General features: G+C 55.7%; 1 protein-coding gene across 1 annotated transcript; it reads left to right on the forward strand.

The window, feature by feature from the left end:
- LZTS1 (leucine zipper tumor suppressor 1) lies at positions 1-27,834 on the forward strand. The gene is made up of 4 exons (XM_074559235.1): positions 1-160; positions 20,103-20,512; positions 21,382-22,206; positions 23,860-27,834. The coding sequence occupies exons 2-4, from the start codon at positions 20,162-20,164 to the stop codon at positions 24,511-24,513; spliced, it is 1,830 nt and encodes a 609-aa protein (XP_074415336.1). The 5' UTR covers positions 1-160; positions 20,103-20,161; the 3' UTR covers positions 24,514-27,834.
- Positions 27,835-27,849: the final 15 nt, after the last annotated feature.

Genomic DNA, 27,849 nt, shown 5'->3' on the forward strand with positions numbered 1-27,849 from the left:
GGCGCACAAAGGCGGGGGCTGCGCTGGGGCGGGCCCGGTGCGCGGGCGCGGGGTCCGGGCTCCTCCTCCGCCGCCGCCTCGCCGGGGATGCTGCGGCCGGGCCGGCTCCGGGAGCCCCGCGGAGCCCCGCGCCGCGCCGAGGAGCCAGCGGCCACCCGAGGTGGGCACGGGGGACACCGGGGGGACACCGGGGGGCTCCGGGCAGGGAACGCGCGGGGGAAGCGCTGGTGGCACCGGGGGACGCTGATGGGACACCGAGGGACTGAGATGCGCGGTGGGGGTTCCCTGCAGTGCGATGGTTTTAGGGTGACCCCTCGCCGGGTACGATGCCCCCGCACCGCCCCTCTCCCGGTCCAGCCCCGGGACAGGGCTCGGGCTCGGTCACAAAGAGCCGGGATGGCCCCGGGAGAGCGGCCGGACTCGCCCCCGCTGCCGGCTCCCATCGCTTCGGCCGCTCGCAGCCTCCCCCGCAGCTCAGCCCTGGCTCTTTTCGCTTCCCTCTGAAGTCTGGCAAACTTCTTTTCACACGGCAGCGAGAAAATTCTGCCTGTTCAGCAGCACCTCGGTGCGGGCTGCCTCGGGTTACAGAGCCCCGGAGCGCCCGGCAAGGAGGGGAAGGAGCGGATGGATGCCTTTGGTTTGTTGTCACCAGCTCGGAGCCACCCCGGCCGAGGGGCTGCCTGCTCCACGATTCCTCCTGCAGGAATTTTTCGCCGCTGGAGCTGCGCGGGGGCAGCGCCGGGTGCGTGGGAGGGGAGGAAGGAGCGCGGGGGCCCCTGCGGGAAGCGCCGAGCGCACCTGGATGGTTGCGGCAGCTCCGGCCCTGCCAGGGCCTTTCCCGGGGCTGCCCCCGCTCCAGGCCGGGCTCTGCAGCCCGGGCAAGGCGGGGCAGGGAGGGCAGAGCCGCCCCGAGGCCGCGCAGCTCCTCCTGGAAAGCCGGGCAGGAATCGCGCCTGGAAAAGCGGCGCTGGAGCGCTGCCACGGCCGGGCTGTCACCGCTCACTCGGTGACACCGAGCGCTCGCTGGGGACACATCCAGGTGCTCCCTGGGGGGACCGAGAGCGGGGACACATCCTGGCCCGCGACATTCCCGTCCCTGCTGAGCCCCCCGAGCCGTGTTCGCTCAGTGACATCTCCCGAGGGACCTGGGGTCCCCTCTTGGTGTGGCAGGAGGGTCTCACCCCCATGAGAGGGTCCGGGGGTCGTGTGGGACCCCCCCAGTGCTGATTCCCCCCTCCATCCCCAGGGATGTGTCCCCATCCCTCGGTCCCGCTGCTGCAGGGGTGGCGCAGCTGCATCTGGGGGAGCTGGGGTTGCTTTCCTGCTGTCCCCTCCTGCCACCACCCACCCCCTGTGGCACCAGCAGTGCCCGAGGGGTTTCTGTCTGTACCCTGTGCTCACAGTGGGGTCTGTGACCTTCTCCTCCCTCGGGCAGCCAGGAGGGACCAGTGTGGGCCCCATTTTTGGGAGCCAGGTCCCATTTTTGGAAGCAGGGCCCCGTTTTTGGGAGTAGCCCCGTGGGTTTCCACAGGAGCCCCCATGGCTGCCCAAACCCTCCCCAGAGCTCCTCTTCCACGAGCAGGGAAAAAAAAAATTCCATCACCATCAAGCAGCAAAACTGATTTACCTGCCCTGGGAAGCTCTGCCAGGGATTCAGCCCAGCCTCCCAAGACAGTCCTGGTCAGTGTCACCCTCTGTCCCTTCTGTGTGTCCAGCTCACCCCTGTGTCCCCAGCCAGGCCTTTCCAGTGTCACACTGTCCCCTCTGTGTGTCCCTGTGTCACCCTGTCCCTTGTGTATGTCCCTCTGTCCCCAGACAGGTTTTCCAGTGTCACCCTCTGTCCCTTCTGTGTGTCCAGCTCACCTTTGTGCACCCAGTCAGGCCCTTCCTGTGTCCCACTTTGCCCCCTGTGTGTGTCCAGCTCACCTCTGTGTCCCCAGCCACATTTTCCAGTGTCACTCTGTCCCCTGTGTATGTCCCTGTGTCCCCATCCAGGCTTTTCCAATGTCACACTGTCCCCTGTGTCCCCAGCCAGGTTTTCCAGTGCCACACTCTGTCCCTTCCCTGTGTCCAGCTCACCTCTGTGTCCCCAGCCAGACTTTTCCAGTGTCACACTCTGTCCCCTGTGTGTGTCCCTGTGTCCCCATCCAGGCTTTTCCAATGTCACACTGTCCCCTGTGTCCCCAGCCAGGCTTTTCCAGTGCCACCCTCTGTCCCCTGTGTCCTCAGCCAGGCCCTTCCAGTGTCACACTCTGTCCCCTGAGTGTGTCCCTGTGTCCCCAGCCAGGCTTTTCCAGTGTCACTCTGTCCCTCCCCTGTGTCCAGCTCACCCCCGCTCCCCCATCCAGCTTTTCCCGGGGGCGCTGCCGAGCCGCTCCTCTCGGCCCATTAATTAATTACCAACCCCATTAATGAGCGCCACAAAGAGCTGCGAGTGCGAAACCCTCTCCATCAGCGCTGGGGGCAATTAATGGCAGCTGCAAAAGCGCATTCGGCGGCACAACCGCGGCTCGGGGGATGCTCCGGAGCCCCCGGGGGAGCCGGCGGGGCCGGGAACGGGAACGGGGCCGCTCCGTCCCTCCCAGCCCGTTTGTCACCGCTGCCGAAGGGGGAGGAGAAGGCAGGAGAGGTTCAAACAGTAAAATGAGAGCTCTGGTGGAGCTCAGAGACCCTGCAGAGCCCCCCGGGTGTGGGGTATGCCAGGGCTCTGCGGTGCCGTGCCCAGGTGTGCCAGGCAGGACGGGCAGCAGGGATGCTCTGAGACCGTGCTCACTGGGGTCTCAGGTTGAGGGAAGAGATGAGGATCTGACTCCATGTTTCAGAAGGCTTGATTTATTGTTTTGTGATGGATATTGCATTAAAACTATACTAAAAGAACAGAAGAAAGGATTTCATCAGGAGGCTGGCTAAGAATAGAAAAAGAAAGAATGATAACAAAGGTTTGTGGCTCGGACTCTCTGTCCAAGCCAGCTGACTGTGATTGGCCATTAATTAGAAACAACCCCATGAGACCAATCACAGATGCACCTGTTGCATTCCACAGCAGCAGATAACCATTGCTTACATTTTGTTCCTGAGGCTTCTCAGCTTCTCAGGAGGAAAAATCCTGAGGAAAGCATTTTCCATAAAAGATGTCTGTGACATTGCTCCGCTGTGGAGGGGACAGGGATCCGTCCCAGGGGTCTGTCCCTGTCCCAGGGGTCTGGCCCAGCTCCTCCTGCCCCCCTCGCTCTCTCCTCAGCCCCAAATCCCTTTTCCCTCCCTCAGCAAGGCTCAGGCTGCAGCGGGCAGGCCCCGTCATGCTCAGGTGAGGCATCCCCGGCACGCAGAGAGGGAAGCACGGAGCAGCAGGGCCGGGAATCCGATCCTTGGGAGCATCCCAGAAACCCCTGAGAACCCGAGCCGAGCTCCAGGGGTCCTTCCCGGGACAGAAGCCCAATTCCCCAATTCCAGCTCTTTTCTCCTCTTCCTTGGCTGGAGGAAAAATCCCCAATTCCAGCCCAATTCCAGCCCTTGTCCCCCATTCCTGGCCGTAGGAAAAAGCCCCAAACCAGCCCAATTCCAGCTCTTGTCCTCCCTTTCCTTCACTGTAGCAAAAATCCCCAAACCAGCCCAGTTCCAGCTTTTGTTCCCCATTCCTTGGCTGGAGGAAAAATCCCCAAACCAGCCCAATTCCAGCCCCTTGTCCTTGGCTGGATGAAAAAATCCCCAAACCAGCCCAATTCTAGCCCAATTCAGGTTCCTTATCCCCCATTCCTTGGCTGGAATAAAAATCCCCAAACCAGCCCAATTCCAGCCCCTTGTCCCCCATTCCTTGGCTGTAGAAAAAAGCCTACAGTCACCCAGGGCCGGGAATTTGATCCTTTTGAGCATCCCAGAAATCTCTGAGCACCTGAGCCGAGCTCCAGGGGCCCTTCCCGGGACAGAAGCCCAATTCCCCAATTCCAGCCCCTTGTCCCCCATTCCTTGGCTGTAGAAAAAAGCCTAGAGTCACCCAGGGCTGGGAATTTGATCCTTCTGAGCATCCCAGAGATCCCTGAGAGCCCTTTTGGGACACAGAGTCACCCAGGGCCGGGAATTTGATCCTTTTGAGCATCCCAGAGATCCCTGAGAGCCCTTTTGGGACACAGAGTCACCCAGGGCCGGGAATTTGATCCTTCTGAGCATCCCAGAGATCCCTGAGAGCCCTTTTGGGACACAGAGTCACCCGGGGCCGCCGGCAGAGCTCGGTGCTGCGTGGCCAAGTGTGAATCCGTAGTAGCACCGCAGCTATTCCTGGAGCTGCTGCTGCAAAAAAAAAAAAAAAAAACTGCTCCTAAAGCTGCTAAACCTGCTGCTAAAACTGCTCCTAAAGCTGCTCCTGGAGCAGCCCAGCCTGGCTGTGGCTCCTTGGCAGCTCCATCCTGCAGGAATCAGGGAACGCTCAACCCCGACAGGAAATTTGGAGAGGATTTTTCCTGTCCCCCCCCCCTTGAGCATTGCCTGCCATGTTTATAAATCCCCTCTCTCTTGGGAGGCCCCAAACCCACCCCTTGCCTGATTTATTCGCTTTTCCTCGGCCCCAAACCCACGCCCTGCCTGATTTATTCGCTGTTCCTCGCTGGCCAGCTGCCCTTTGGGGGGGATTTTTTCCAGGAGCAGCAGCAGCAGCAGCCCCAGGCAGGGTTTTCCATTCGGGATTAGTTAAAAATAGCAGGGAATGCACAAAGATCCGGCACGTGGGGCTTTCCCTGCTGCCTGCCCTGGTTTTGTGCTGCTCCCGTGGCTGGGAGAAGCCCATGTGAGCACCAAGGGATTCCTGGGTTTTTGTGGGAAGCTCCAAATGGGGTCATTCCCTGGGTTTGGGGAGCCAAATCCTGCATGAGCTGCACTGGGGTTCCTGCAGCAGCAAATGTGAAATCCCTGCAGAATTCCCAGTCAGCCTTTCCCCCTCTTTCCCCCTCTTTCTTTCCCCCTCTTTCCTCCTCTTCCTCACAGCCAGGGCTGAAATATTCCCATTTATCCCCTCAGCAAAACAGCAGCTCCTGCCTGAAGGGAATTTTTATCATTTTTATCATTCCCCTGAAAGGAATTTTTATCATTTTATCATTTTTCATCATTTTGGGGAGGATCCTCCCAGGCCTGAGAGAGGGAGAGGATGGAGCTGGGAGATGCTGGGGAGGGAAAAACCTCCCAAAAATCCCTGCTGCCACACTCTCTGAGTTCTCCCAATTCCAGCTTTTGTCCCCCATTTTTTGGCTGTAGGAAAAATCCCCAAACCAGCCCAATTCCAGCCCAATTCCAGCCCAATTCCAGCTTTTGTCCCCCATTTTTTGGCTGTAGGAAAAATCCCAAATTCCAGCCCAATTCCGGCCCTTTGTCCCCCATTCCTTGCCTGTAGGAAAAATCCCCAGACCAACCCAATTCCAGCCCAATTCCAGCTCTTTCCCCCATTCTTGGCCATAGAAAAAATCCCCAAACCAGCCCAATTCCAGCCCCTTTTCCCCCATTCTTGGCTGTAGAAAAAAAAAAACAAACCCAAATTAACCCAATTCCAGCCCTTTCCCCTCTTCTTTGGCTGCAGGAAAAATCCCCAAACCAACCCAATTCCCCCTGGGTGCAGGACTGTGCATTTGGCCCCTTGCCCAAGCCAAAATCAGAGATTCCAGCCCAGCATCCAGGAACATTTTGGATCTTTAACTTCCTCCTTTTTCCCCTCCTGATTTTCAGCACAATTCGGCGACATCTCCCTGAGCCACTTAGGGAAGAGCTCCTTTAAAGGTTAATTAAATATTCCCTGCAACTTTGATGCACATTTCCCTGTTGGGAGAGCTGCTCCGTTTGGCAGCCAGGCATTAAAGGGGTGGAATTCACCACGGGCCAAGTCTGGAAAAGGAAAATAGGAAGCGAGAACTGAATTTGCCTCTTTTTTGGAGCTTTTTGGGGGGTTTTTGGGGGGGCTTTTTGGGGGTTTTTTGGGGTTTTTTTTGGTTCTTTTTTGTTTTTTTTTGGTTTTGTTTTTTCCCTTCTGCTGCTGCACTGGAGCTTTGGGATGGGATGTGACACTCTGGGAAGCAGGAGAGGAGCTGGGGATGAGGAGACAGCAGCAGCAGATGCTCCTCGCAGCGAGGATTGAGCTTGGCTCCTCACCAACGAGCAGGAGCTCAGCTCCGAGCGCCAGGCAGGCACAAAAATCCCCAAATTTAGACAAAACTGGGTGGAACCGGTGCCACAGACAGGGAAGGGCAGCGCAGGAGGAACCACAGCAAAGCCCAGCCTGGGCCTGGCGCTGGGTTGGGTTGGAGGAGGATCTTTAGGCTCTGCCTGGGAGAGGTTTTCCCTCTGGCTCTCATTTTCCTCTGGCTGGGGCAGAGATTTGGGGTTTGCTGCTGCTGCCAGGGCCAGTGACTCCCCCTCTCCTGTTTCTCAGGCAGTTCCAGCCCTTGGTGGAGAAAAAAGCCCCAAACCAGCCCAATTCCAGCCCAATTCCAGCCCCTTGTCTGCCATTCCTTGGCTGTAGGGAAAAACCCCAATTCCAACCCAATTCCAGCTCTTGTCCCCCATTCCCAGGCTGTAAGAAAAATCCCCAAACCAACCCAATTCTAGCCCAGTTCCAACTCTTGTCCCCCAATATTTGGCTGGAGGAAAAATCCCCAAACCAACCCAATTCCAGCCCAGTTCCAACTCTTGTTCCCCCTTCCTTGGCTGGAATAAAAATCCCCAATTCCAGCCCCTTGTCCTCCCTTCCTTGGCTGTAAGAAAAAGCCCCAAACCAACCCAATTCCAGCCCAATTCCGGCTCTTTCCCCCATTCTTGGCTGTAGGAAAAATCTCCAATTCCAGCCCAATTGCAGCCCCTTGTCCCTCCTTCCTTGGCTGTAGGAAAAAAGTCCCAAACCCACCCAATTCCAGCCCTTTGTCCCCCATTCCTTGCCTGTAGGAAAAATCCCCAAACCAGCCCAATTCCAGCCCCTTGTCCTCCCTTCCTTGGCTGGAATAAAAATCCCCAATTCCAGCCCAATTCCAGCCCCTTGTCCCCCATTCCTTGGCTGTAAGAAAAAGCCCCAAACCAACCCAATTCCAGCCCAATTCCAGCCCCTTGTCCTCCCTTCCTTGGCTGGAGGAAAAAGCCCCAAACCAACCCAATTCCAGCCCAATTCCGGCTCTTTCCCCCATTCTTGGCCATAAGAAAAATCCCCAATTCCAGCCCAATTCAGGCTCCTTATCCCTCCTTCCTTGGCTGTAGGAAAAAAGTCCCAAACCAGCCCAATTCCGGCCCTTTGTCCCCCATTCCTTGCCTGTAGGAAAAATCCCCAAACCAGCCCAATTCCAGCCCAATTCCAGCTCTTTCCCCCATTCTTGGCCGTAGGAAAAATCCCCAATTCCAGCCCCTTGTCCCTCCTTCCTTGGCTGGAGGAAAAAGCCCCAAACCAACCCAATTCCAGCCTTTCCTGGCTGTCCCCAGGGCACAGGGAGGAGGGGACAGCAGAGGGTGCCCCTCATGGTGCCCACCTGAGCCCAGCAACCCCAAATTTGCTTTGTGGTCCCCAGACAGGCCGGGAAGTGCCTGAAGTGGCCCTAAAAGGGGGAGAAGGAGCAGAGAGGGCACCCAGGGAGGGCTAGGCTGGCTGCTGTGCCCACCAGGAGCAGGGTGGCAATGCCAGGGGTGGCAATGCCAGGGAGGCAATGCCAGCCCTGCCGCTCCTGGCTGCTTTTCAGAGAGGGGGAGAGAGAGAGAGACAATAAAAGGCGCGGGGATTGCAAACACAGCCCGGTCTCCATGGCAGCCCGAGCACCGCTGCTAAATTTTGCCTCTACATGGAGAGGATGCTGCTGCTCCCCTCCTGTGCCCGGGGGAGTCGTGCGGCACAAAGAGCCTCGGCCCAGGTGTTCCCTGCAGGTTTTTTGGGGTTTGGGCAAGGAGCCCTCGGTGCCAGCACCTGGAGGAAAATGGGTTTGGTGCCCCTCATCATATTTATCCATAATTCAGGGGTGAAGCCACGTGAGCTGGGAGGATGGAGAAGTATTTCGGGCTCATGGTGAGTTACAGCAAGTCCCTGCTATTTTTAGCAGGACAGACAAAGCCCTCCCAGCAGGCAGAGAATGGGGGAGGCTGCGGGACCCCCAGCCCGGGCAGGAATTCAGGGATCCATCCCCGAACCCTCCTGGAGCAGACCAGCCCCTGGAACTGGGAATCTCAGCTCCCTGGAGTTGGGAATTTCAGGCCCCTGGACCAGGAATTTCAGCTCCCATGTGCCCGGAATTTCAGCTCCTTGACCTCGGGAGTTTGAGCTCCTGGAGCCGGGAATTTCAGCTCCCATGTGCCTGGAATTTCAGCTCCTTGACCTCGGGAATTTCAGCTCCCTGGAGTTGGGAATTTCAGCTCCTGGAGTTGGGAATTTGAGCTCCCTGGGGCCGGGAATTTCAGCTCCTTGGACCAGGAATTTGAGCTCCCTTGTGCCAGGAATTTCAGCTCCTGGAGTTAGGAATTTCAGCTCCTTGGACTGGGAATTTCAGCTCCCCGGAGTTGGGAATTTCAGCTCCCTGGAGCCAGGAATTTCAGCTCCTGGAGTTGGGAATTTCAGCTCCCTGGAGCCGGGAATTTCACCTCTCTGGAGCCGGGAATTTCAGCTCCCTGGATCAGGAATTTTAGCCCCTGGAGCTGGGAATTTCAGCTCCTTGGACCAGGAATTTGAGCTCCCTTGTGCCGGGAATTTCAGCTCCTGGAGTTGGGAATTTCAGCTCCTTGACCTCGGGAATTTCAGCTCCTGGAGTTGGGAATTTCAGCTCCTTGACCTCTGGAATTTCAGGCCCCCAGAGCCGGGAATTTCAGCTCCCTGGAGCCCGGGAATTTCAGGCCCTGGATTTGGGAATTTTAGCTCCTTGGAGCCAGGAATTTCAGGCCCCTAGAGTGGGGAATTTCAGCCTCATGGAGAGGGGAATTTCAGCTCCTGGAGCTGGGAATTTCAGCTCCCTGAAGTTGGGAATTTCAGCTCCTGGAGCCGGGAATTTCAGCTCCCTGGATCAGGAATTTCAGCTCCTTGAAACTGGGAATTTCAGGCCCCCGGAGCCGGGAGTTTCAGCTCCCTGTACCAGGAATTTCAGCTCCCCCCGCGGCAGATTGTGCGGGAAGGGAAGTGTGAGCAGGGGCCTGGCGGCTCCAGGCTCAGCTGTCACCACCCCGGCACCACCTGCCAGCCGCAGACGGCTCCCAAAATATCCCAAATTATCCCCAAAATATCCCAAATTATCCCGGCCAGTGCAGGGATGGCACCTCCAGCGAGGTGTCCCCCACAGCATCCCCGGGAGGCCAAATTGTCCCCGAATTGTCCCCAAATTTGGCGCCTGGCACGGGATGGGGGTGACACCCCCAGGTGCCACTGTCACCCTTCAGGTGTCCCCAAACCAAAGCGGGGAGCGGGCGTTGCTGCCTTGCCAATTAGCAGGGCTCTAATTGCCGTCTCAGGCGCTCATTAGCGCGCAAAGCCAGATGCTGGGAGGAATTAGAGGAGCTGAAAGGATCTTTCTCTCCGCCCCAGGAATATTTAACGGTGTCTCACACGCGTTGCCTTTGTAGCCGAGCATGACTGATGTGGCTCGTGTGGGTGCTCGGTGAATCACCGAGCTCCCAAAGCCCGGCGGGGACAGAACCGGGGGGCTCCGGGTGGCACCGGGGGGCTCTGGCACGTGGTGGAGCCAGGAGTGGATTTAACCCAAAAATAAGGGAGGGAGAATTCGGGTTTTGCTTTCCACAGGCAGGACTGGGGGTTGTTCACACAAAGGTTGGTGTTGGGAGGATGGAAAGGGCAAAACCAGCAGAGTTTGGGGAGCCAAAAGCAGAATTTGGAGGGCAAAAGGAGCAGGGTTTAGGAGCAATAAGGGCAGGGTTTGGAGAGGAAAAAGAGCAGGGTTTGGAGGGCAAAAAGAGCGGGGTTTGGGGAGGAAAAGCAGAATTTGGAGGGCAAAAGGAGCAGGGTTTAGGGAGCAATAAGGGCAGGGTTTGGAGGGCAAAAAGAGCATGACTGATGTGGCTCATGTGGGTGCTCAGTGAATCACCGAGCTCCCAAAGCCCAGCGGGGACAGGACCGGGGGGCTCCGGGTGGCACCGGGGGGCTCTGGCACGTGGTGGAGCCAGGGCTGACAGCTGAGGGGGGTTTGGAGTGGATTTAACCCAAAAATGAGGGAGGAAAAATTCGGGTTTTGCTCTCACCAGGCAGGACTGGGAGCTGCTCACATAATTGTTGGGAGGATGGAAAAGGCAAAAGGTTTGGAGGGCAAAAGCAGCAGGGTTTGGGGAGCAAAAAGCAGAATTTGGAGGGCAAAAGTAGCAGGGTTTAGGGAGCAAAAAGGGCAGGGTTTGGAGAGTAAAAATGGCAGAGTTTGGAGAGAAAAAAGAACAAGGTTTGGAGGGCAAAACCAGCAGGGCTTGAAGAGCCAAAAGCATAATTTGGAGGGCAAAAGGAGCAGGGTTTGGGGAGTCTGGCCCCAGCTGGGTGCAGGGAGAGCTGGAGGCTGAGACCAGGTGGGTGGAGCAGGGATCTCCAAGCTGCTGGGATGTTCCCAGGCTGGCCTGAGTCCAGCAGGGAGCGTCCATCCGTCCATCCATCCATCCATCATCCATCCATCCATTGCCATCCATCCATCCATTGCCATCCATCCATCCATTGCCATCCATCCATTGCCATCCATCCATCCATTGCCATCCATCCATCCATCCATCCATCCATCCATCCATCCATCCATCCATTGCCATTCATCCATCCATCCATCCATCCATTGCCATCCATCCATCCATTGCCATCCATCCATCCATCCATCCATCCATTGCCATCCATCCATCCATTGCCATCCATCCATCCATCCATCCATCCATTGCCATCCATCCATTGCCATCCATCCATTGCCATCCATCCATTGCCATCCATCCATTGCCATCCATCCGTAATCCATCCATAATCCATCCATCCATCCATCCATCCATTGCCATCCATCCATCCATCCATCCATCCATCCATTGCCATCCATCCATCCATCCATTGCCATCCATCCATCCATCCATCCATCCATCCATCCATCCATCCATCCATCCATTGCCATCCATCCATCCATCCATCCATCCATCCATCCATCCATCCATCCATCCATTGCCATCCATCCATCCATCCATTGCCATCCATCCATCCATCCATCCATCCATCCATCCATCCATCCATCCATCCATTGCCATCCATCCATCCATCCATCCATCCATCCATCCATCCATTGCCATCCATCCATCCATCCATTGCCATCCATCCATCCATCCATCCATCCATCCATCCATCCATCCACCCCTCCATCCATCCATCTGATCCCTGCGGGTCCCTCCCAGCTTCAGGGCTGGCCTGGTAGCAGCAGATTCCCAAAGTGACTTTTGGGCACCAGCAGGGCTGGCATGAGGGATGGGATGAAGATGTTCAGTCCCTCATCATCTCCATCTGGTGCCATCCCAATTAATTCTGGGATCACAGCATGTCCTGAACTGGGAGGGACCTACAGGGATCAGAGTCCCAGCCTTGCACAGACCCACAAAAATCCCATCCCTGGAGCTCTGGCAGCCTTTTGGGGCAGAGCCTTTTCCAGCCCCGTTCCCTCAGCCCGGCTTTCCCAGGGGCTGTGACCCTGCAGGATCTCAGGGGGTTCCATCCCATGGAATTCTGGCATTGCCTGGAGCCCCTCAGGGTTTTTGTCACCCCTGCATCCCTCAGGGCCTGCGGGGCAGAGAGGAGAGGGACAAATCCCCCCTCTAGGCCGGGGATTTGCTGGGCACAAGGCTTAAAATGTTTGGAACCCTTTCGCCCTTGTACGTAGCTTAGGATTTTGCGCTCCACTAACGTTTAGGAGGGACGTTGAGATGCTTGAGCGTGTCCAAAGGAGAGCAACGAGGCTGGTGAGGGGCTGGGAGCACAAGCCGTATGAAGAACATCTGAGGGAGCTGGGGTTGTTCAGCCTGGAGAAAAGGAGACTCAGGGGTGACCTTATCACCCTCTTCAACTTCCTGAAGGGTGGCTGTTGTGAATTAGGGGTCGGTCTCTTTCTCCGGGCAACAGCAGACAGAACAAGAGGACACAGTCTCAAGCCGCACCAAGGGAGATACAGGCTAGAATTAAGGAGGAAGTTTTTCACAGAAAGAGCGGTCAAATACTGGAATCATCTACCCAGGGAGGTGGTCGAGTCACCATCCCTCGATGTGTTTAAAAAAAGACTGGATGTGGCACTTGGTGCCATGATCTAGTTGAGGTGTTAGAACATGGGTTGGACTCGATGATCTCAAAGGTCTCTTCCAACCTAGAAATTCTGTGATTCTGTGATTAAGATTGGGAGGGCATATGAGAGAGCTGTGATGAGGTTGATTAAGAGAGGCTAGTTAGTCATGGGATATGGTTTGGGTTAAGCTTGGGAGAGGATTTGAACCTCGGAGTTAAAGGACTGAAGCAGAGAGCAAACAGGAGCAGCGGGAAGTCAGGGGACGCTGCTGACACCGATTTTCTGCGCGTTGAGCAATCCCGGGCAGGGTGGGGTGGCACCCCCGGAGCTGGGCCTGGCTGTGAATCACCGGGAACCGCAGGAACCCCCCCTGCTCTGCCCCAAACGCGGCTCGGGGCCGCCCACAGGGCTGGTCCCACCCGGGACGGTCCCACCGGGACGGTCCCACCCGGGCTGGTCCCACCCGGGACGGTCCCACCCGGGACGGTCCCACCCGGGCTGGTCCCACCCTGCTCCTCCGGCGCGGCCGCTTTGGGCACATCCCGGGCGGGACCCGCGCCCCGGCCCCTCCCGGGGTGTCCGCGGCTCCTGCAGAGCCCTTCCCAAAGCTGCTGCTCAATTCAGCCGTGATTTTTGGCTTTCTAAGTGACCTTGATCCGAGCCACCCTCCCGCAGGAACTGCTGTGATGTAGATTGCCATTTTTTTTTTTTGGCCTTCCCCCCCCTCTTTTTTTTCCCCCCTTTCCCCACCCTTTTCTCTCCCTTTTTTCCTTACCCCCCCTTTTTTTTCTTTTTCCCCTTTTTTCCCCCGTTTTTCCTCCTTTTTCGCTCCTTTTCCCCCCCTTTTTTCCTTCTCCCCTTTCATTTTTTCCCTTTTCCCCCGCTTTCCCCCCTTGTTTTTTCTCCTTTTTCTCCTCCCCCCCCCTCTTTGATTTTCCTTTTTCCCCTTTTTTCCCCTTTTTTTCCTTCCCCCCTTTTTTTCTTTCCCCCCTTTTTTTCTACATTTCCCCCCCCCTTTGTTTTTGCTTTTTCCCCGTTTCCCCCCGTTTTTCCTTCTTTTTTTCCCTTTTTTTTCCTTCCCCCCATTTTCCCTTTTTTTTTTCTTCCCCCCCTTTTTTTTCCCCTTCCCCCCCCCCACCTTTTTTCCTCTCTTTTTTTTCTTCCCCCTCTTTTTTTCTTCTTTTCCCCCCCATTTTTTTGTTGCTATTGAGCAATCACACCCCCACCCGCAGTGCCCAGCTGCCAGGGGGGACAGCGGCAGTGCCACCCTTGGCACGGAGCCCACCCAGCCCCTGGCACCGGCTCCCCTTAACGAATCCTCCCGGTGCCCATTGCCAGAGCTCCGAGCGCGTGTGATGGACTCCGGGGCCACTCGAGTGCCTGGAACGTGTCACCGAGCCCGGGTTTATTCTTCTCCACGAGTGTCCCCCCCCCGTTCCCCTCCTCGCTAATGGCAAATCGGGGCGGAACGCGCGGACAGCGCTTTGTGCCGGCCCGCGGTCACAAGCAGCGCGGTGCATGTCGCTGAATGAGCGGGGACAATGGGTGGCAGTGAATGAAATCCGTGTTGTGGGGCCCCCAGGCACAAAGGAGCCACGAGAGGCCGGCGCCTGCCCGGGCAGGGGATGAATTCAGCCCCGGCAGGGCCGGGAGGGGCTCGGGCACGGGGCTCGGCAAGCGCTGGGTGCCGGTGTTGGTTTGGGGGGCAAAAAGAGCAGGGGTTGGAGGGTAAAACCAGCAGGGTTTGGAGGGGGGAAAGGGCAGGGTTTGGAGAGTAAAAGCAACAGGGTTTGGAGGGGGGAAAGGGCAGGGTTTGGAGAGTAAAACCAGCAGGGTTTGGAGAGTAAAACCAGCAGGGTTAGGGGAGAAAAAGCAGGGGTTGGAGGGTAAAACCAGCGGGGTTTGGAGGGCAAAAAGAGCAGGGTTGGGAGAGTAAAAGCAACAGGGTTTGGAGAGTAAAAAGAGTAAGGTTTGGAGAATAAAGAGAGGAGGGTTAGGGGAGCAAAAAGAGCAGGGTTTGGAGGGGGAAAAGGACAGGGTTTGGAGGGTAAAACCAGCGGGGTTTGGAGAGTAAACCCAGCAGGGACTGGGGAGCAAAAGGAGCAGGGTTTGGGGAGCAAAAAAGCAGAATTTGGAGGGCAAAATGAGCAGGGTATGGAGAGTAAAAAGAGCTGGGTTTGGAGAGTAAAACTAGCAGGGTTAGGGGAGAAAAAGAGCAGGGTTTGGAGGGCAAAAAGAACTGGGTTTGGAGGGTAAAACCAGCAGGGTTTGGACGGTAAAAAGAGCAGAGTTTGGATGGCAAAAGGAGCAGGGTGTGGAGAGTAAACCCAGCAGGCTTTGGGGAGTAAAAAGAGCAGGGTTTGGAGAGCAAAAGGAGAAGGGTTTGGATGGCAAAAAGAGCTGGGTTGGGGAGCAAAAAGGGCAGGGTTTGGAGAGAAAAAAAGAGCTGGGTTTGGAGAGTAAAACCAGCAGGGTTTGGGGAGCAAAGGGAGAAGGGTTTGGAGGGCAAACCCAGCAGGGTTTGGAGACCCAAAAGTAGAATGTGGAAGGCAAAAGGAGCAGAGTTCAGAGAGTAAAACCAGCAGGGTTGGGAGGGTAAAACCAGTGGACTTTGGGGAGCAAAAGGAACAGGTTTTGGAGGGTAAAAAGGATGGGTTTGGAGGGTAAAACCAATGGGGTTTGGAGAGTAAACCCAGCAGGGACTGGGGAGCAAAATGAGCAGGGTTTGGAGAGTAAAAAGAGCTGGGTTTGAAGAGTAAAAGCAGCAGGGTTTGAGGAGCAAAAGGAGCGGGGTTTGGATGGCAAAAAGAACAGGGGTGGGAGGGCAAAAAGAGCAAGGTTGGGAGGGTAAAAAGATCAGGGTTTGGAGAGAAAAACCAGCAGGGTTTGGAGAGTAAAACCAGCAGGGTTAGGGGAGCAAAATGAGCAGGGTTTGAAGGGCTTAAGGAGCAGGGTTTGGAGAGAAAAACCAGCAGGGTTTGTAAAGTAAAACCAGGAGGGTTTGGGAGCAAGACCAGCAGGGTTTAGAGAGTAAAATGAGCTGGGTTTGGAGGGCTAAAAGAGCAGGATTTGGAGAGCAAAACCAGGAGGGTTTGGAGAGTAAACCCAGCAGAGTTTGGAGAGTAAAACCAGCACGGTTTGGAGGGTAAAAAGAGCAGAGTTAGGGGAGCAAAAGGAGCAGGGTTTGGAGAGTAAAACCAGAAATTTGGAGAGTTAAAAAGAGCAGGGTTTGGAGGGTAAGTCCGGCAGGGTTTGGGGAACAAAAGGAGCAGGGTTTGCAGGGCTAAAAGAGCAGGGTTTGGAGGCTAAAAAGAGCAAGGTTTGGAGAGCAAAAAGAGCTGGGTTTAGGGAGCAAAAGGAGCAGGGGTTGGAGAGTAAAAAGAGCAGGGTTTGGAGGGCAAAAAGAGCGGGGTTTGGGGAGGAAAAGCAGAATTTGGAGGGCAAAAGGAGCAGGGTTAAGGGAGCAAAAAGGGCAGGGTTTGGAGAGTAAACCCAGCAGGGTTTGGAGGGTAAAAAGAGCAGGGTTAGGAGAGCAAAAGGAGTAGGGTTGGGAGAGTAAAACCAGCAGGGTTTGGAGAGAAAAAAAAGCAGGGTTTGGAAGGCTAAAAGGCAAGAGTTTGGAGAGTAAAACCAGCAGGGTTTGGGGAGCAGGCCCAGCTCAGGGGGTTCAGCAGCCTTTGGGGGTCCTGGAGGCTCAGTCGGGGTTTGGTGCAGCTCCCAGGCCCAGCTCAGAGCAAATCTGCCCTCCAAGCTCTGCTCTGAACCATTCCCTTCACTAAATCCCACCTCAGGTGCTCAGGTAGCACTTTCCACCATGGAAATTTCGAGTTTTTACCCCAGGGCCACATTCCCGGTGTCCCCAAGGCCCAGATAGCCGGGTGGGACAGGGGTGAAATAAACACAGCGCTCAGAACAGGGGCACAGCACCTGGCAGTGCTGGAGAGGAAGAGGAGGGCTCAGGCTGAGCCCCAGCTGCTCCGTGCCATCCCAGCATCTCCCAACAAACACCCAAATGTGTGGGAGCATCTGCACGGCGAGGATGAATAATAATCCAGGAGGGAAAAGGCGGGGGCGAGGCGAGAAGGAAGCGCTGGCATTCCAGAGATGGAGCGGGGTGCGGGGGGAAGAACAGGATCGGCAGGGAGCGGAGCAGCAAAACCGCGGCTCCTGCCGGGGAAACCTGCTCGGGAAGGAGCAGGGAAAGGGGGGAAAGCTTCAAAGGCTGCGGGAGATAAGATTGAGGGAGATAAGGCTGGATTGCGGGGGGAGAGCGGCGCTCCCACGTGCGGGGTAGGCATGACTGCGCTGCTTGCCATTCATTCTTCATCCGCGTTCTCTCCGCACAAGCCCGAGTGGGTGAATCCACGTGTTTTCCCCCAATCCCGGGGTTCAGCCCGCGCTGTTTGTGGGGATCAGTCCCTCCCAGGACCCCCACGCTCCCAGGAGTGATCTGGAATTCCATGATGCTGGAATTCCCTGAGCCAGGGGGAGCTGGAAGGGTCACGGAGCTGCTCGGGGAGGGGACACGGGGCTGGTGCCAAAAGATCCTGGAAAGGTTCCTTTGCTGCGGGCGCAGAGCGACAGGGACACGCTGGAGCCTTCTGTGGCTCTCCGTGCTCGCTAATTGAGCTAATTGAGCTAATTGATCGGGGTAATGACCTAATCAGTGACATCACCGAGGACATCGTGATCCCACCCGCTGGTCCTGTCACCCCTCTCCCTTTTACAGCTTGGACTCGATCTCCAAGATCTTTTTAATTTTAAGATTTTAATTTGAATTTCAATTTTAAAAATTAATTTTAATTTTAAAAATTAGATTTAATTTTCATTCTGTGGTTTTGTGACCTCTGGCCGTGTCGCACCCCCAGCCCCCGGTGCTGTCCAGCTGTGCTCCCCCTTTTCCAGCTGTGCTCCCACAGCTGCCCATGGGACACCCCCACTTTCACTCTCAGCATTTATTTTTTATTTACACTATTTATTTATTTTCAAATTATATTTTTGTTTATTTATATATTATTCATTTATGTTTACTTTTTATTATTTATTTATTTTATTGTGTTTTTATTACTTTAAAATTTATTTATTTTAATTTACGTTTATTGTCATTATTTATTTAATTAATTATATTATCCATTTATTATTTATTTATTATTTATTAATCTCTGTTTTCTTATTTATTTATTTACATACATTTTGTTGTGTTTTTTATTATTTATTTAATATTTTAATTATGTTTTAATTATTTTAAAATTCATTTAGTTTTTTATTTACATGTATTGTTATTATTTATTTATTTTAATTTAATATTTAATTAAATATGGGATGGGCTGTGGGTGCATGTAAACCCCCCTGTGTGGAAAATAAATGTACAAGGAGGGGCTGTGGGTGCGTGTAAACCCCTCTGGGGGGATAATAAATGTATAGGGATGGGATGTAGGTGAGTGTAAACCCTCTAGGGGGAAAATGAATGTATAGGAATGGGCTGTGCGTGCGTGTAAACCTCCCCAGGAGGAAAATGAATGTATGGGATGGGCTATGGATGAGTATAAACCCCCTCAGGAGAAAAATAAATGTACAAGGAGGGGCTGTGGGTGCATGTAACCCCCCTGGGTGGAAAATGAATGTATAGGGACTATGGGGACGGGCTGTGGGTGTGTGTAAACCCATCTGGGTGGAAAATAAATGTATAGGGATGGGAGGTAGGTGAGTGTAAATCCCCCTGGGGAGAAAAGAAATGTATAGGATGGCTGTGGGTGAGTGTAAACCCCCTCAAGTGGAAAATAAATGTATAGGGATAGGCTGTAGGTGAATGTAAATGCCCCTGGGAGAAAGAAAATATATAGGGATGGGCTGTGGGTGTGTGTAACCCCCCTATGTGAAAAATAAATGTATGGGGATGGGCTGTGAGTGTGTGTAACCCCCCTATGTGAAAAATAAATGTATGGGGATGGGCTGTGGGTGCGTGTAAACCCCTCTGGATGGAAAATAAATGTCACAGCTCGGGACTGAGCTGGGCGCTGCCCGGGGACAGCACAGGTGGCACCTGTGTCATTGTCACAGCGCCTTCCGCACCCCACAGGCACCGGCACGGGCTGTGTGGGGACAATTGTGGGGACAATTATAGGGAGAATTGTGGGGACAATTATGGGGACAAATGGGAGGACAATTGTGGGGACAATTGTGGCGTCCCCCACAGCGATCCCTCCCCTGCTTGTCCTGTATCCGCTCGGGCCTTTCTCGCCTCTCTTAATCTCCCAGAAATGGATTTGGGGATTAGGCCGGCAGTCTGTCTGTCCTCCCTCTGCCCTTCAGCCATCCCGGGCCTCGGGCACGGGGAGAGGAAAAGAAATAAAGGGAGGGAGGAGAGTGGTGGGGCAGGGAGCAGCCAGGAATGGGAAAAGGGGAGTGGGAAAAGAGGAATAGGAATAGGAAGGGGAATAGGAATAGGAATAGGAATAGGAATAGGAATAGGAATAGGAATAGGAATAGGAATAGGAATAGGAATAGGAATAGGAATAGGAACAGGAATAGGAATAGGAATAGAGGGGCGGGAAAAGAGAGAAGGGAGGAAAGAGGAATAGGAAAAGAGGGGTGGGAAAACAGGAAGGGGAAAAGAGAGGAGTAGGAAAAGAAGATTGGGAAAACAGAGGAGAGGGGAAAGAGGAGTAGGAAAAGAGAGTGGGAAACAGGAATGGGAAAAGAGAGGTGGGAAAAGAGGAGTGGGAAAAGAGGGGTAGGAAAACAGGAATAGAGGGGTGGGAAAAGAGAGGAGTGGGAAAAGAGAAATAAGAAAATAGAGGATTGGGGAAAGAGGAATGGGAAAACGGGAAGGGGAAAAGAGAGAGGTAGGAAAAGAAGAATGGGAAAAGAGAGCAGTGTGAAAAGAGAGGAGTGGGAAAAGAGGAATGGGAAAGCAGAGGCCTGACTCTGGGATTGAGGATGGGGCAGTGAGGGGGCCCTGGCACAGCCTTCCTGCACCCCCTCCACCCCGAACCCTCTCCCACCCCCAGATTCCCGCTTGGAACCCCAGAACTCGGCCTGGGGAGCTCTGCAGAGGGTCGGAGCACACAGTGGGAGCTCTGAGCTGCTCAAACACAGCACGGAGCAGAAACCTTCTCTCCCTCCTCCTCCAGGGCAGTCATCACCCTGATAATTTTATTTACGTGCTTTCCCCTCTTCTTACCACTAATTACCAAGCTGGATCCGCGTCCCCATTAGAGCTGAGTGTCGCGGAGGCCACCAGGAGCTGGGGGTTTATTTTATTTATATTTTTCCCCTCACAACAAAGCGGAGGAGCCCTGCGTGCCTCTGATGGCAGCGCTCAGCACTCCCCTCGAGTGCTGCACAGCCATTAACGCTAATTAAGCCTAACGCTAATTAAGGCTCTCGGAGCCCCTTTTCAGGCGGGTTAAGAGGAGCGCTGGGAAGTGGAGAGGGATGCGGGAGAGGCTGTGGAGCCGGGATCTGGCCAGGAACGGGCAGGAGATGCGGGAGTCTGTTAGGATAGCAGATAATTGTTGTTTACATTTTGTTCTTGAGGCCTCTCAGGAGGAAAAATCTAAAAGAAAAGATTTTTCATAAAAGATGTCTGCGGCAATGGGTTAAAATCAAAGGCACAGGTGTTTTTGACTCTGTGCCAAGGTCTCTGAGCCCCCTGCCAGGGTCTCGAGTCTTCCAGGGCAGCCAGAAGAATGTCCTGGGTTCCAACACCTTTTAAACCCCTTTTACAATATAATAACCAAACCAACAGCACATGCTTAACAATCTATCAACTGTTTTACCCTTTCTAACTGATTTTCAACACTCACCCCCCAAAGTGGGGAGCTCTGCCACCTCTGGGTGGCCTCTCCTGCTCACACCGTGTCCCCGTGTCCCCAGGCTCGGCGCTCCCGGCCGCACCGCGGGCTCTGCTATGATCTGGCGGCGCTGGGAGCAGCATGGGCAGCGTCAGCAGCCTCATCTCCGGCCACAGCTTCCACAGCAAGCACTGCCGCGCCTCCCAGTACAAGCTCCGCAAGTCCTCGCACCTGAAGAAGCTCAACCGCTACTCGGACGGGCTGCTCCGCTTCGGCTTCTCGCAGGACTCCGGCCACAAGTCCGGCTCCAAGAGCAGCAAGAATGAAGATTTCTTTTACATCAAGGTCAGCCAGAAGGCGCACGGCGCCCAGCGGCCGGACTACACCGCGCTGGGCGGCGGCGAGCTGGCCGTGCCCGCCGGGAGCGGCTCGCTGGACTTCGGGACGCCCACGCCGCAGAAGCTGATGCCCTTCCCCAGCCAGCTGGAAGTGGTGAGTGGGGGAAAGCGGCCCTGGAAGCAGGGGGGATGTCCCATTGTTGTTGGCATTATAGTGCAAGAGTTGTATTGTCATTACATTGCAAGGGTTCCATATTGCATAGTTATCTTCCAAATCTTTTATACTCATATTTAACAAGCTGCAATTGATATATTTTACCAATAGTTTAGCATTCAAGTCCTTTTCCCCAAATCCACGGGGTTATATAGTCGAATCCTGTTTCCCCGAATCCATGGGTTCATATAGTCAAGTCCTTTTTCCCGAATCACGTCGGGGTCACCATTTGTTGTCACTCTATCACAAGAGTTCTATTGTCAGTACATTGCAAGGGTTCCACATCACCAGAGTTTCGTATTTCCTTGATGTTTCTTGTAGTCATCTCCTCTAGGCACTGACTCTTCCTTGTCCTCACGGCAGCCAACTGACTCCAGTTCCCCTCAACCAACCAATCCACTCCTTTATAACACTCTTCTTGTTGGCTACAGCTGCAGCCTGTTAAAATCAGGCCAGCTCCTAATCCTTAATAATTGGCTCATCTGCAACTCTTTAGGGGGTAATATTACATTCTATACCACCTTATTTACTTATATTTTATCCCCCTACACACTGTCAGGTGCCACCACGGGGTTGTGTTGGTTGTGGTCGCTGAGGCAGCTCAGGGAGAGCAGGGGCAGCTCTGCCGTCTCACCTTTTGGGAGTTTGGATCGGCAACACAGCCTGAAGGATTCGGATCCTTTAATTTCCAAACCCAGCAGTTGTAGCCAGCAGCTTCCCCTGAGTCTCTCTGAGCCTTGGGGGGACTGTGGGGTGGGAGGACACACGCGGGGCTCCCTCGGAGCTGACGGGCTCTGCTCTCCCTGCAGGGCGGGGAGAAGCCGCTGCCTCGTCCCACGGCCTTCAAGCCGGTGCTGCCGCGCTCCGGGGCCATCCTGCACTCGTCCCCCGAGAGCGGGGGGCCCCTGGCCCAGCAGCTGCACCCCCCGGAGAAGGCCAAGGAGCAGGAGCTGCGGCCGCTGCCCTGCTCGGGGGGCCTGTCCGACTCCGGCCGCAACTCCATGTCCAGCCTGCCCACGCACAGCACCAGCAGCAGCTACCAGCTGGAGCCCCTGGTCACCCCCATGGGCCCCATCAGCCGCTTCGGGGGCTCTGCCCACAACATCCTGCAGTGTGCCATCATCCAGGACAGCAACATGATGAGCCTCAAGGCCATGTCCTTCTCTGACGGCGGCAACAAGATCCTGAACCCCGGCAAGGCGTCCCAGCACCGTGCCGCCGCTGAGAAGAGCGCTTGCGTGCGCTCACCCATCGCCACGGATGAATCCACCATCCAGGAGCTGGAGCAGAAGCTGCTGGAGAGGGAGGGCGAGCTTCAGGAGCTGCAGTCGAGCTTTGAGGAGAAGGAAATCAGCTCCTGCCAGGCCTACGAGGAGAAGCAGCGGCGCTGCAAGGAGGAGCTGGAGGGGCTGAAGCAGAAATGCAACAGCAAACTCAAGCAAACCTCGCAGAAGACGCAGCGGACGCAGCAGGTGCTGCACCTGCAGGTGTTCCAGCTGCAGCAGGAGAAGCAGCAGCTGCGGGAGGAGCTGGAGAAACTCATGAAGGAGCAGAACCTGCTGGAGACCAAGCTGAGGTCCTATGAGAAGGAGAAGACCAGCTTTGCCCCGGCGCTGGAGGAGACGCAGTGGGAGGTGAGAGGCAAAGGGGGGATCAAGGAGAGCTCCAACCCCCCCATCCCATCCCATCCCATCCCATCCCATCCCATCCCATCCCATCCCATCCCATCCCATCCCATCCCATCCCATCCCATCCATCCCATCCCATCCCATCCCATGGATCCCATCCCATCCCCTCCCATCCCCTCCCATCCCCTCCCATCCCATCCCATCCCATCCCATCCCATCCCATCCCATCCCATCCCATCCCATCCCATCCCATCCCATCCCATCCCATCCCATCCCATCCCATCCCCTCCCCTCCCATCCCATCCCATCCCATCCCATCCCATCCCATCCCATCCCATCCCATCCCATCCCATCCCATCCCAGGCTGCAGGAAATGGATGTGAATCCCAGCAGAGCCCCCTGGCAGTGGGATTGAGGCTCTCACTGCCCCCCTGGACGCTTCCCCTCACCCGAGGGAACGAGCACAGCACAATCCCCTCAGGCATTGAATTAACTCAGCATTCCCGGCCTCCAGCTCGGTTTTCCTGCCCCACAGGAGCTGTAAAACTGCCTTGCCACAAGGAAATAGGAACTCCTTGGGCTTGCCATTTGTTAGGGAGCAGTAAAACCTTCCACTCGCTGCTTAAGCTTAATTTACTCACTGCTTGGTATTGCCGAGCAAACACTGTGAATCTGCTGGAAATTCTAACGTTTAGGAAGGGGTAATTATAAATTATTACATAATATTTAATATATACAATAAATAGTAGTAATATTTAATATACAATACATAACATAATTATTTAATATATAATATTAATATTTACAATTAATACCACATTAAATAATAGACAATATTAAATAATAGACACATATTATACACAATATTTAATAATATATACATATTATAAATAATAGACACATTAAATAATATACAATATTATTTAATGTAGCATTGATTATAAATAATAATTGTAATTAAATTAGAATTCTAAAAAATAATGGTAAGAAAGTTAAATTCAGGGTCTCCACGTGCTGCACCCCAGCTGTGCCTGGGTCACACGTGTCACCCTGTTCTTCTAAGTTCTTCTGATGTTTACATTCTTGTAACAAACCTTCTCATGCACTTTTCTGTAAATAATTATTTGTTTACATTCTTTTCTAGAGGAAGATAAATTTAATAGACTGTTAGTTTGTCCAGTGTCACTGGAGAGGCGGCACTGTCATCCTCCAATCCACTGTCACTTTTGAAACTCTATAAATGTTAGAGTCAGAAATTAAACTGCCCTTTTTTTTATCTTGGAGGTTCCAGCATGTGTGTGGTTTTAAAGCGTGTCCTAGAGCGACACACACGATCCAGCCCTAACTCAGGTGTTCACCGAAGGATTTGGATCCTTTAATTTCCAAATCCAGAAGTTTTATCCAGCAGCTTCCCCCTGAGCATGCCTCCGAGCCCTGGTCCAGCCCTTACTCATGGTCCAGCCCTAACTCAGGTGTTCACCGAAGGATTTGGATCCTTTAATTTCCAAACCCAGCAGTTTTAGCCAACAGGTTCCCCCCGAACCCTGCTCCAGCCCTAACTCAGGTGTTCACCGAAGGATTTGGATCCTTTAATTTCCAAACCCAGCAGCTTCCCCCTGACCCTGCTCCAGCCCTAACTCAGACGTTCACCCCCTCCAGGTGTGCCAGAAATCCGGGGAGATCTCACTGCTGAAGCAGCAGCTGAAGGAGTCGCAGACCGAGCTCACCACCAAGACCACGGAGATCCTGAGCCTGAAGGCGCAGCTGAAGGAGGTGAGGCTGAAGATGGAGGGGCTGGAGATGAAGAGCCAGGAGCTGGAGGTGTCGCTGCGCACCAAGGCCATGGAGCTGGAGGTGTGCGAGAACGAGCTGCAGCGCAAGAAGAACGAGTCGGAGCTGCTGCGCGAGAAGGTGAACCTGCTGGAGCAGGAGATCCTGGAGCTGCGCTCCGAGCTGGCCGCGCTGCGGGAGCAGCTCCAGGGCCTCCCCAGGCCGGCCGGGGACGATGCCCAGGCCCTGCAGGGGCAGCTGGAGCGGCTGCGGGCCGAGCTGAAGGCGGAACGCGACAGCAACGAGCAGATGAGCTGCAGCTTCCAGCACGAGCGGCAGACGTGGAAGGAGGAGAAGGAGAAGGTGATCCACTACCAGAAGCAGCTGCAGCAGAGCTACCTGCACATGTACAAGAGGAACCAGAGCCTGGAGAAGATGCTGCAGCAGCTGGCGGCGGGCGAGGACGGCAAGGAGCCCATCGAGCTGGAGATCCCCGGCGGCACCGACGTCCCCTACGAGGACATCATCGCCACCGAGATCTGAGCCGCCGGGGGAGCTGTCCCCTCCCCGCCGTGCAGTGTCCCCCTGTCCTTGCGCCGCCCGTCGTGTTCCAGAGGTGACCAAGCCACTCGTGCCAATGGTGACGTGCCCGCAGCTCCCCCAGCCTGGCACTGCCCCCTCTGCCCCCGGGCAGGGATCAGGACTCCAGGGAATTCTCTGCCATCTGTGCCCAGCGCCCAGGGGATGCTCTGCTCCAGGCTGGGGGGACACAGCCTGGCCCTGCTCCGGAGATGGCACAGCTCAAGTGGTGGCACAGCACAGTCCTGCCCGCTGATGGTGGCAGAAATCAGCCCAAATTTGTGCCCAATTCCAGGGATGGCACAGCTCCGGGGATGGCACAGCACTGTCCTGCCCACTGCCCGTGGCTGGAACCAGCCCAAATTTGTTCCCAGCTCCGAGGATGTCACAGCACCATCCTGCCCACTGATGGTGGCAGGAATCAGCCCCAGTGTGTGCCCATCTCCAAGGATGGCACAGTACCATCCTGCCCATGGTGGGCAGGAACCAGCCCCAGTTCGTGCCCAGGAATCAGCCCCAGTGTGTGCCCAACTCCAAGGATGGCACAGTACCATCCTGCCCATGGTGGGCAGGAACCAGCCCCAGTTTGTGCCCAGGAATCAGCCCCAGTGTGTGCCCATCTCCAAGGATGGCACAGTACCATCCTGCCCATGGTGGGCAGGAATCAGCCCCAGTGTGTGCCCAGCTCTGGGAATGGCACAGTTCAAGGGATGGCATCTCCAGGGATGGCACAGCACAGTTCTGCCCACTGCCCATGGCAGGAATCAGCCCCAATTTGTGCCCAGATCCAAGGGTGGCACAACAGAGTCCTGCCCACTGATGGTGGCAGGAATCAGCCCCAGCTCCCTGGAGGAAGCTCCCATTCCTCTTCACCCTCCTTCAGCACCATGGGAGCACAGAGCCACCTCCTGCCACTGCCACATCCACCCCTGCCAGCCCGTGAGGGCCTCGGGAAGGTCCCCAGCTGCTCACACTCCCCAGCAGGGCCCAACTCACTGAAATCACCCTGACATCATGCTGAAATCACCCCAAGATCACCCTGAGATCGCCCTGAGATCACCCTGAAATCACCCCAAGATCACCCTGAGATCACCCTGAGATCACCCTGAACTCCCCATTCAGTCCGAGCGCAGCCCCCTTCCCTGCACCCACAGCCCCCACAGCCCTCCCTCTGGCATTCCCAGCTCCCACAGACAAGGACCCCGTCCCTTCTCCCGGCTGCCAGGCAGCAGCTGGATCTGAGGATTCACAGCAATGTCCCAGCCACGTTCTGAGCAGGGGTTGGGGTTTGTGCTCACCCCACAGCCCCTGCACTCTCTGGGGCTGTCCCTCCCGGCTGCCTTATCTCCTCCCGTGCCCTGATCCCGCAGGATCCGGCCCAGGGGAGCTGGTTAAACAGCCCAAACCAACCACTGCCACCTTAATTTCTACCCCAGCCTTTAAAAGCTCCTCCTGCCACCAGTGAGTGGCTCCACAGACACCGAGGTGACCCCGCTGGTGACCCTGGTGTCCCCCTGGCTGGGGAGGGAACCAGCAGGACCCCCCGCCCAGGGAACCCCTCTGTGCCAGTGCAATGATATTTTTGCTGCAATTATTTATCCCCTGCCCCATTCCAGGGCTCTTGGGAGGAGGTTCTTGCACGATCCCAATGCCGCCAATTCGGCCACGGGCTCCGAGCTGTGCGAAACTCCGCGCCCCTGGCGCCACTGCAGCCTGGAAAGGTGACACACAGGAACCAGTCTGTGCCTTCTGCACCCGGCCCTGAGCACCCCAAACCACTGCCCCAGCATTCCTGGCTGGGCCTGGCACTGCCCAGATGGTCCTGGCACTGCCCAGCCAGGTCTGGCACTGCCTAGTTGCTCCTGGCACTGTCCAGCTGAGCCTAGTGCTACCCAGCTGGCTCTGGCACTGCCCAGCTGGCTCTGGCACTGCCCAGCCTTTCTTGGGACTGCCTGGCCAGTCCTGGTACTGCCCATCCATTCCTGGCACTGCCCAGCCAGGTCTGGTAGTGCCCATCTATTCCTAGCCACTCCTGGCACTGCCATTCCATCATTTCCCAGCCACTCCTGGCACTGCCCAGCTGAGCCTACTACTGCCCAGCCAATCCTGGCACTGCCCAGCCTTTCTTGGCACTGCCCAGCCACTCCTAGCACTGACCAGCTGGTCCTGGCACTGCCCAGCTGCATCTGGTACTGACCAGCTGGGTCTGGCATTGCCTAGTTGGGCCTGGCACTGACCAGCTGGTCCTGGCACTGTCCAGCTAAGCCTAGTACTGCCCAGCCATACCTGGTACTACCCAGACAGTCCTGGCACTGCCCAGCCGGGCCTGGCACTGCCCAGCCTTTCTTGGCACTGCCTGGCCAGTCCTAGCTCTGCCCAGCCAGGTCTGGTAGTGTCCATCCAGTTCTGGCACTGTCCAGTTGGTCCTGGCACTGTCCAGCTGAGCCTAGTACTACCCAGCCATACCCGGCACTGCCCAGCCGGTCCTGGCACTGCCCAGCCAGTCCTGGCATTGCCTAGTTGGGCCTGGCACTGTCCAGCTGGGCCTGGCACTGCCCAGCCACTCCTGGCACTGACCAGCTGGTCCTGGCACTGCTCAGCCAGTTCTGGCACTGCCCAGCTGGTCCTGGCACTGTCCAGCTGAGCCTAGTACTACCCAGCCATGCCTAGCACTGCCCAGCCACTCCTGGCACTGCCCAGCTGGATCTGGCACTGCCCAGCTTGGTCTGGCACTGCCCAGCCAGTCCTGGCACTGACCAGATAGTTCTGGCAGTGTCCAGCTGAGCCTGGTACTGCCCAGCCTTTCTTGGCACTGCCCAGCCATACCTGGCACTGCCCAGCCAGTCCTGGTACTGCCCAGCCGGTCCTGGCACTGCCCAGCCGGGTCTGGCACTGCCCAGCCAGTCCTGGCACTGTCCAGCTGGGTCTGGAATTGTCCAGCTGAGCCTGGTACTTCACAGCCATACCTGGCACTGCCCAGCCAGTCCTGGCACTGCCCAGCCAGTCCTGGCACTGCCCATCCACTCCTGGTACTGCCCAGCCACTCCTAGCACTGACCAGCTGGTCCTGGCACTGCCCAGCCGGGTCTGGCACTGCCCAGCCCACCCTGGCACCGTCACAAGCGATGCTCACCCCGGCCCGATGGAAAAGCCAACCTCAGGCTCCTGCCGGGGCCAGCCCTGCCCATTCCCTGCCCATCCCTGCCCATCCCTTGCCCTGTCCCATTCCCTGCCCTGCCCATCCCTGCCCATTCCCTGCCCTGCCCATCCCTTGCCCTGTCCCATTCCCTGCCCTGTCCCA

This window comes from Zonotrichia albicollis, chromosome 26 (genome assembly GCF_047830755.1).
Source record: "Zonotrichia albicollis isolate bZonAlb1 chromosome 26, bZonAlb1.hap1, whole genome shotgun sequence".
NCBI classification, from domain to species: Eukaryota; Metazoa; Chordata; class Aves; order Passeriformes; family Passerellidae; genus Zonotrichia; species Zonotrichia albicollis.

Coding starts and splice junctions, on each gene's coding strand:
- LZTS1 (XM_074559235.1), top strand. CDS start 20,162: ATGGGCAGCGTCAGCAGCCTCATCTCCGGCCACAGCTTCCACAGCAAG. Junction 20,513..21,381: donor TCCCCAGCCAGCTGGAAGTG/GTGAGTGGGGGA, acceptor CTCTCCCTGCAG/GGCGGGGAGAAGCCGCTGCC. Junction 22,207..23,859: donor TGGAGGAGACGCAGTGGGAG/GTGAGAGGCAAA, acceptor CACCCCCTCCAG/GTGTGCCAGAAATCCGGGGA.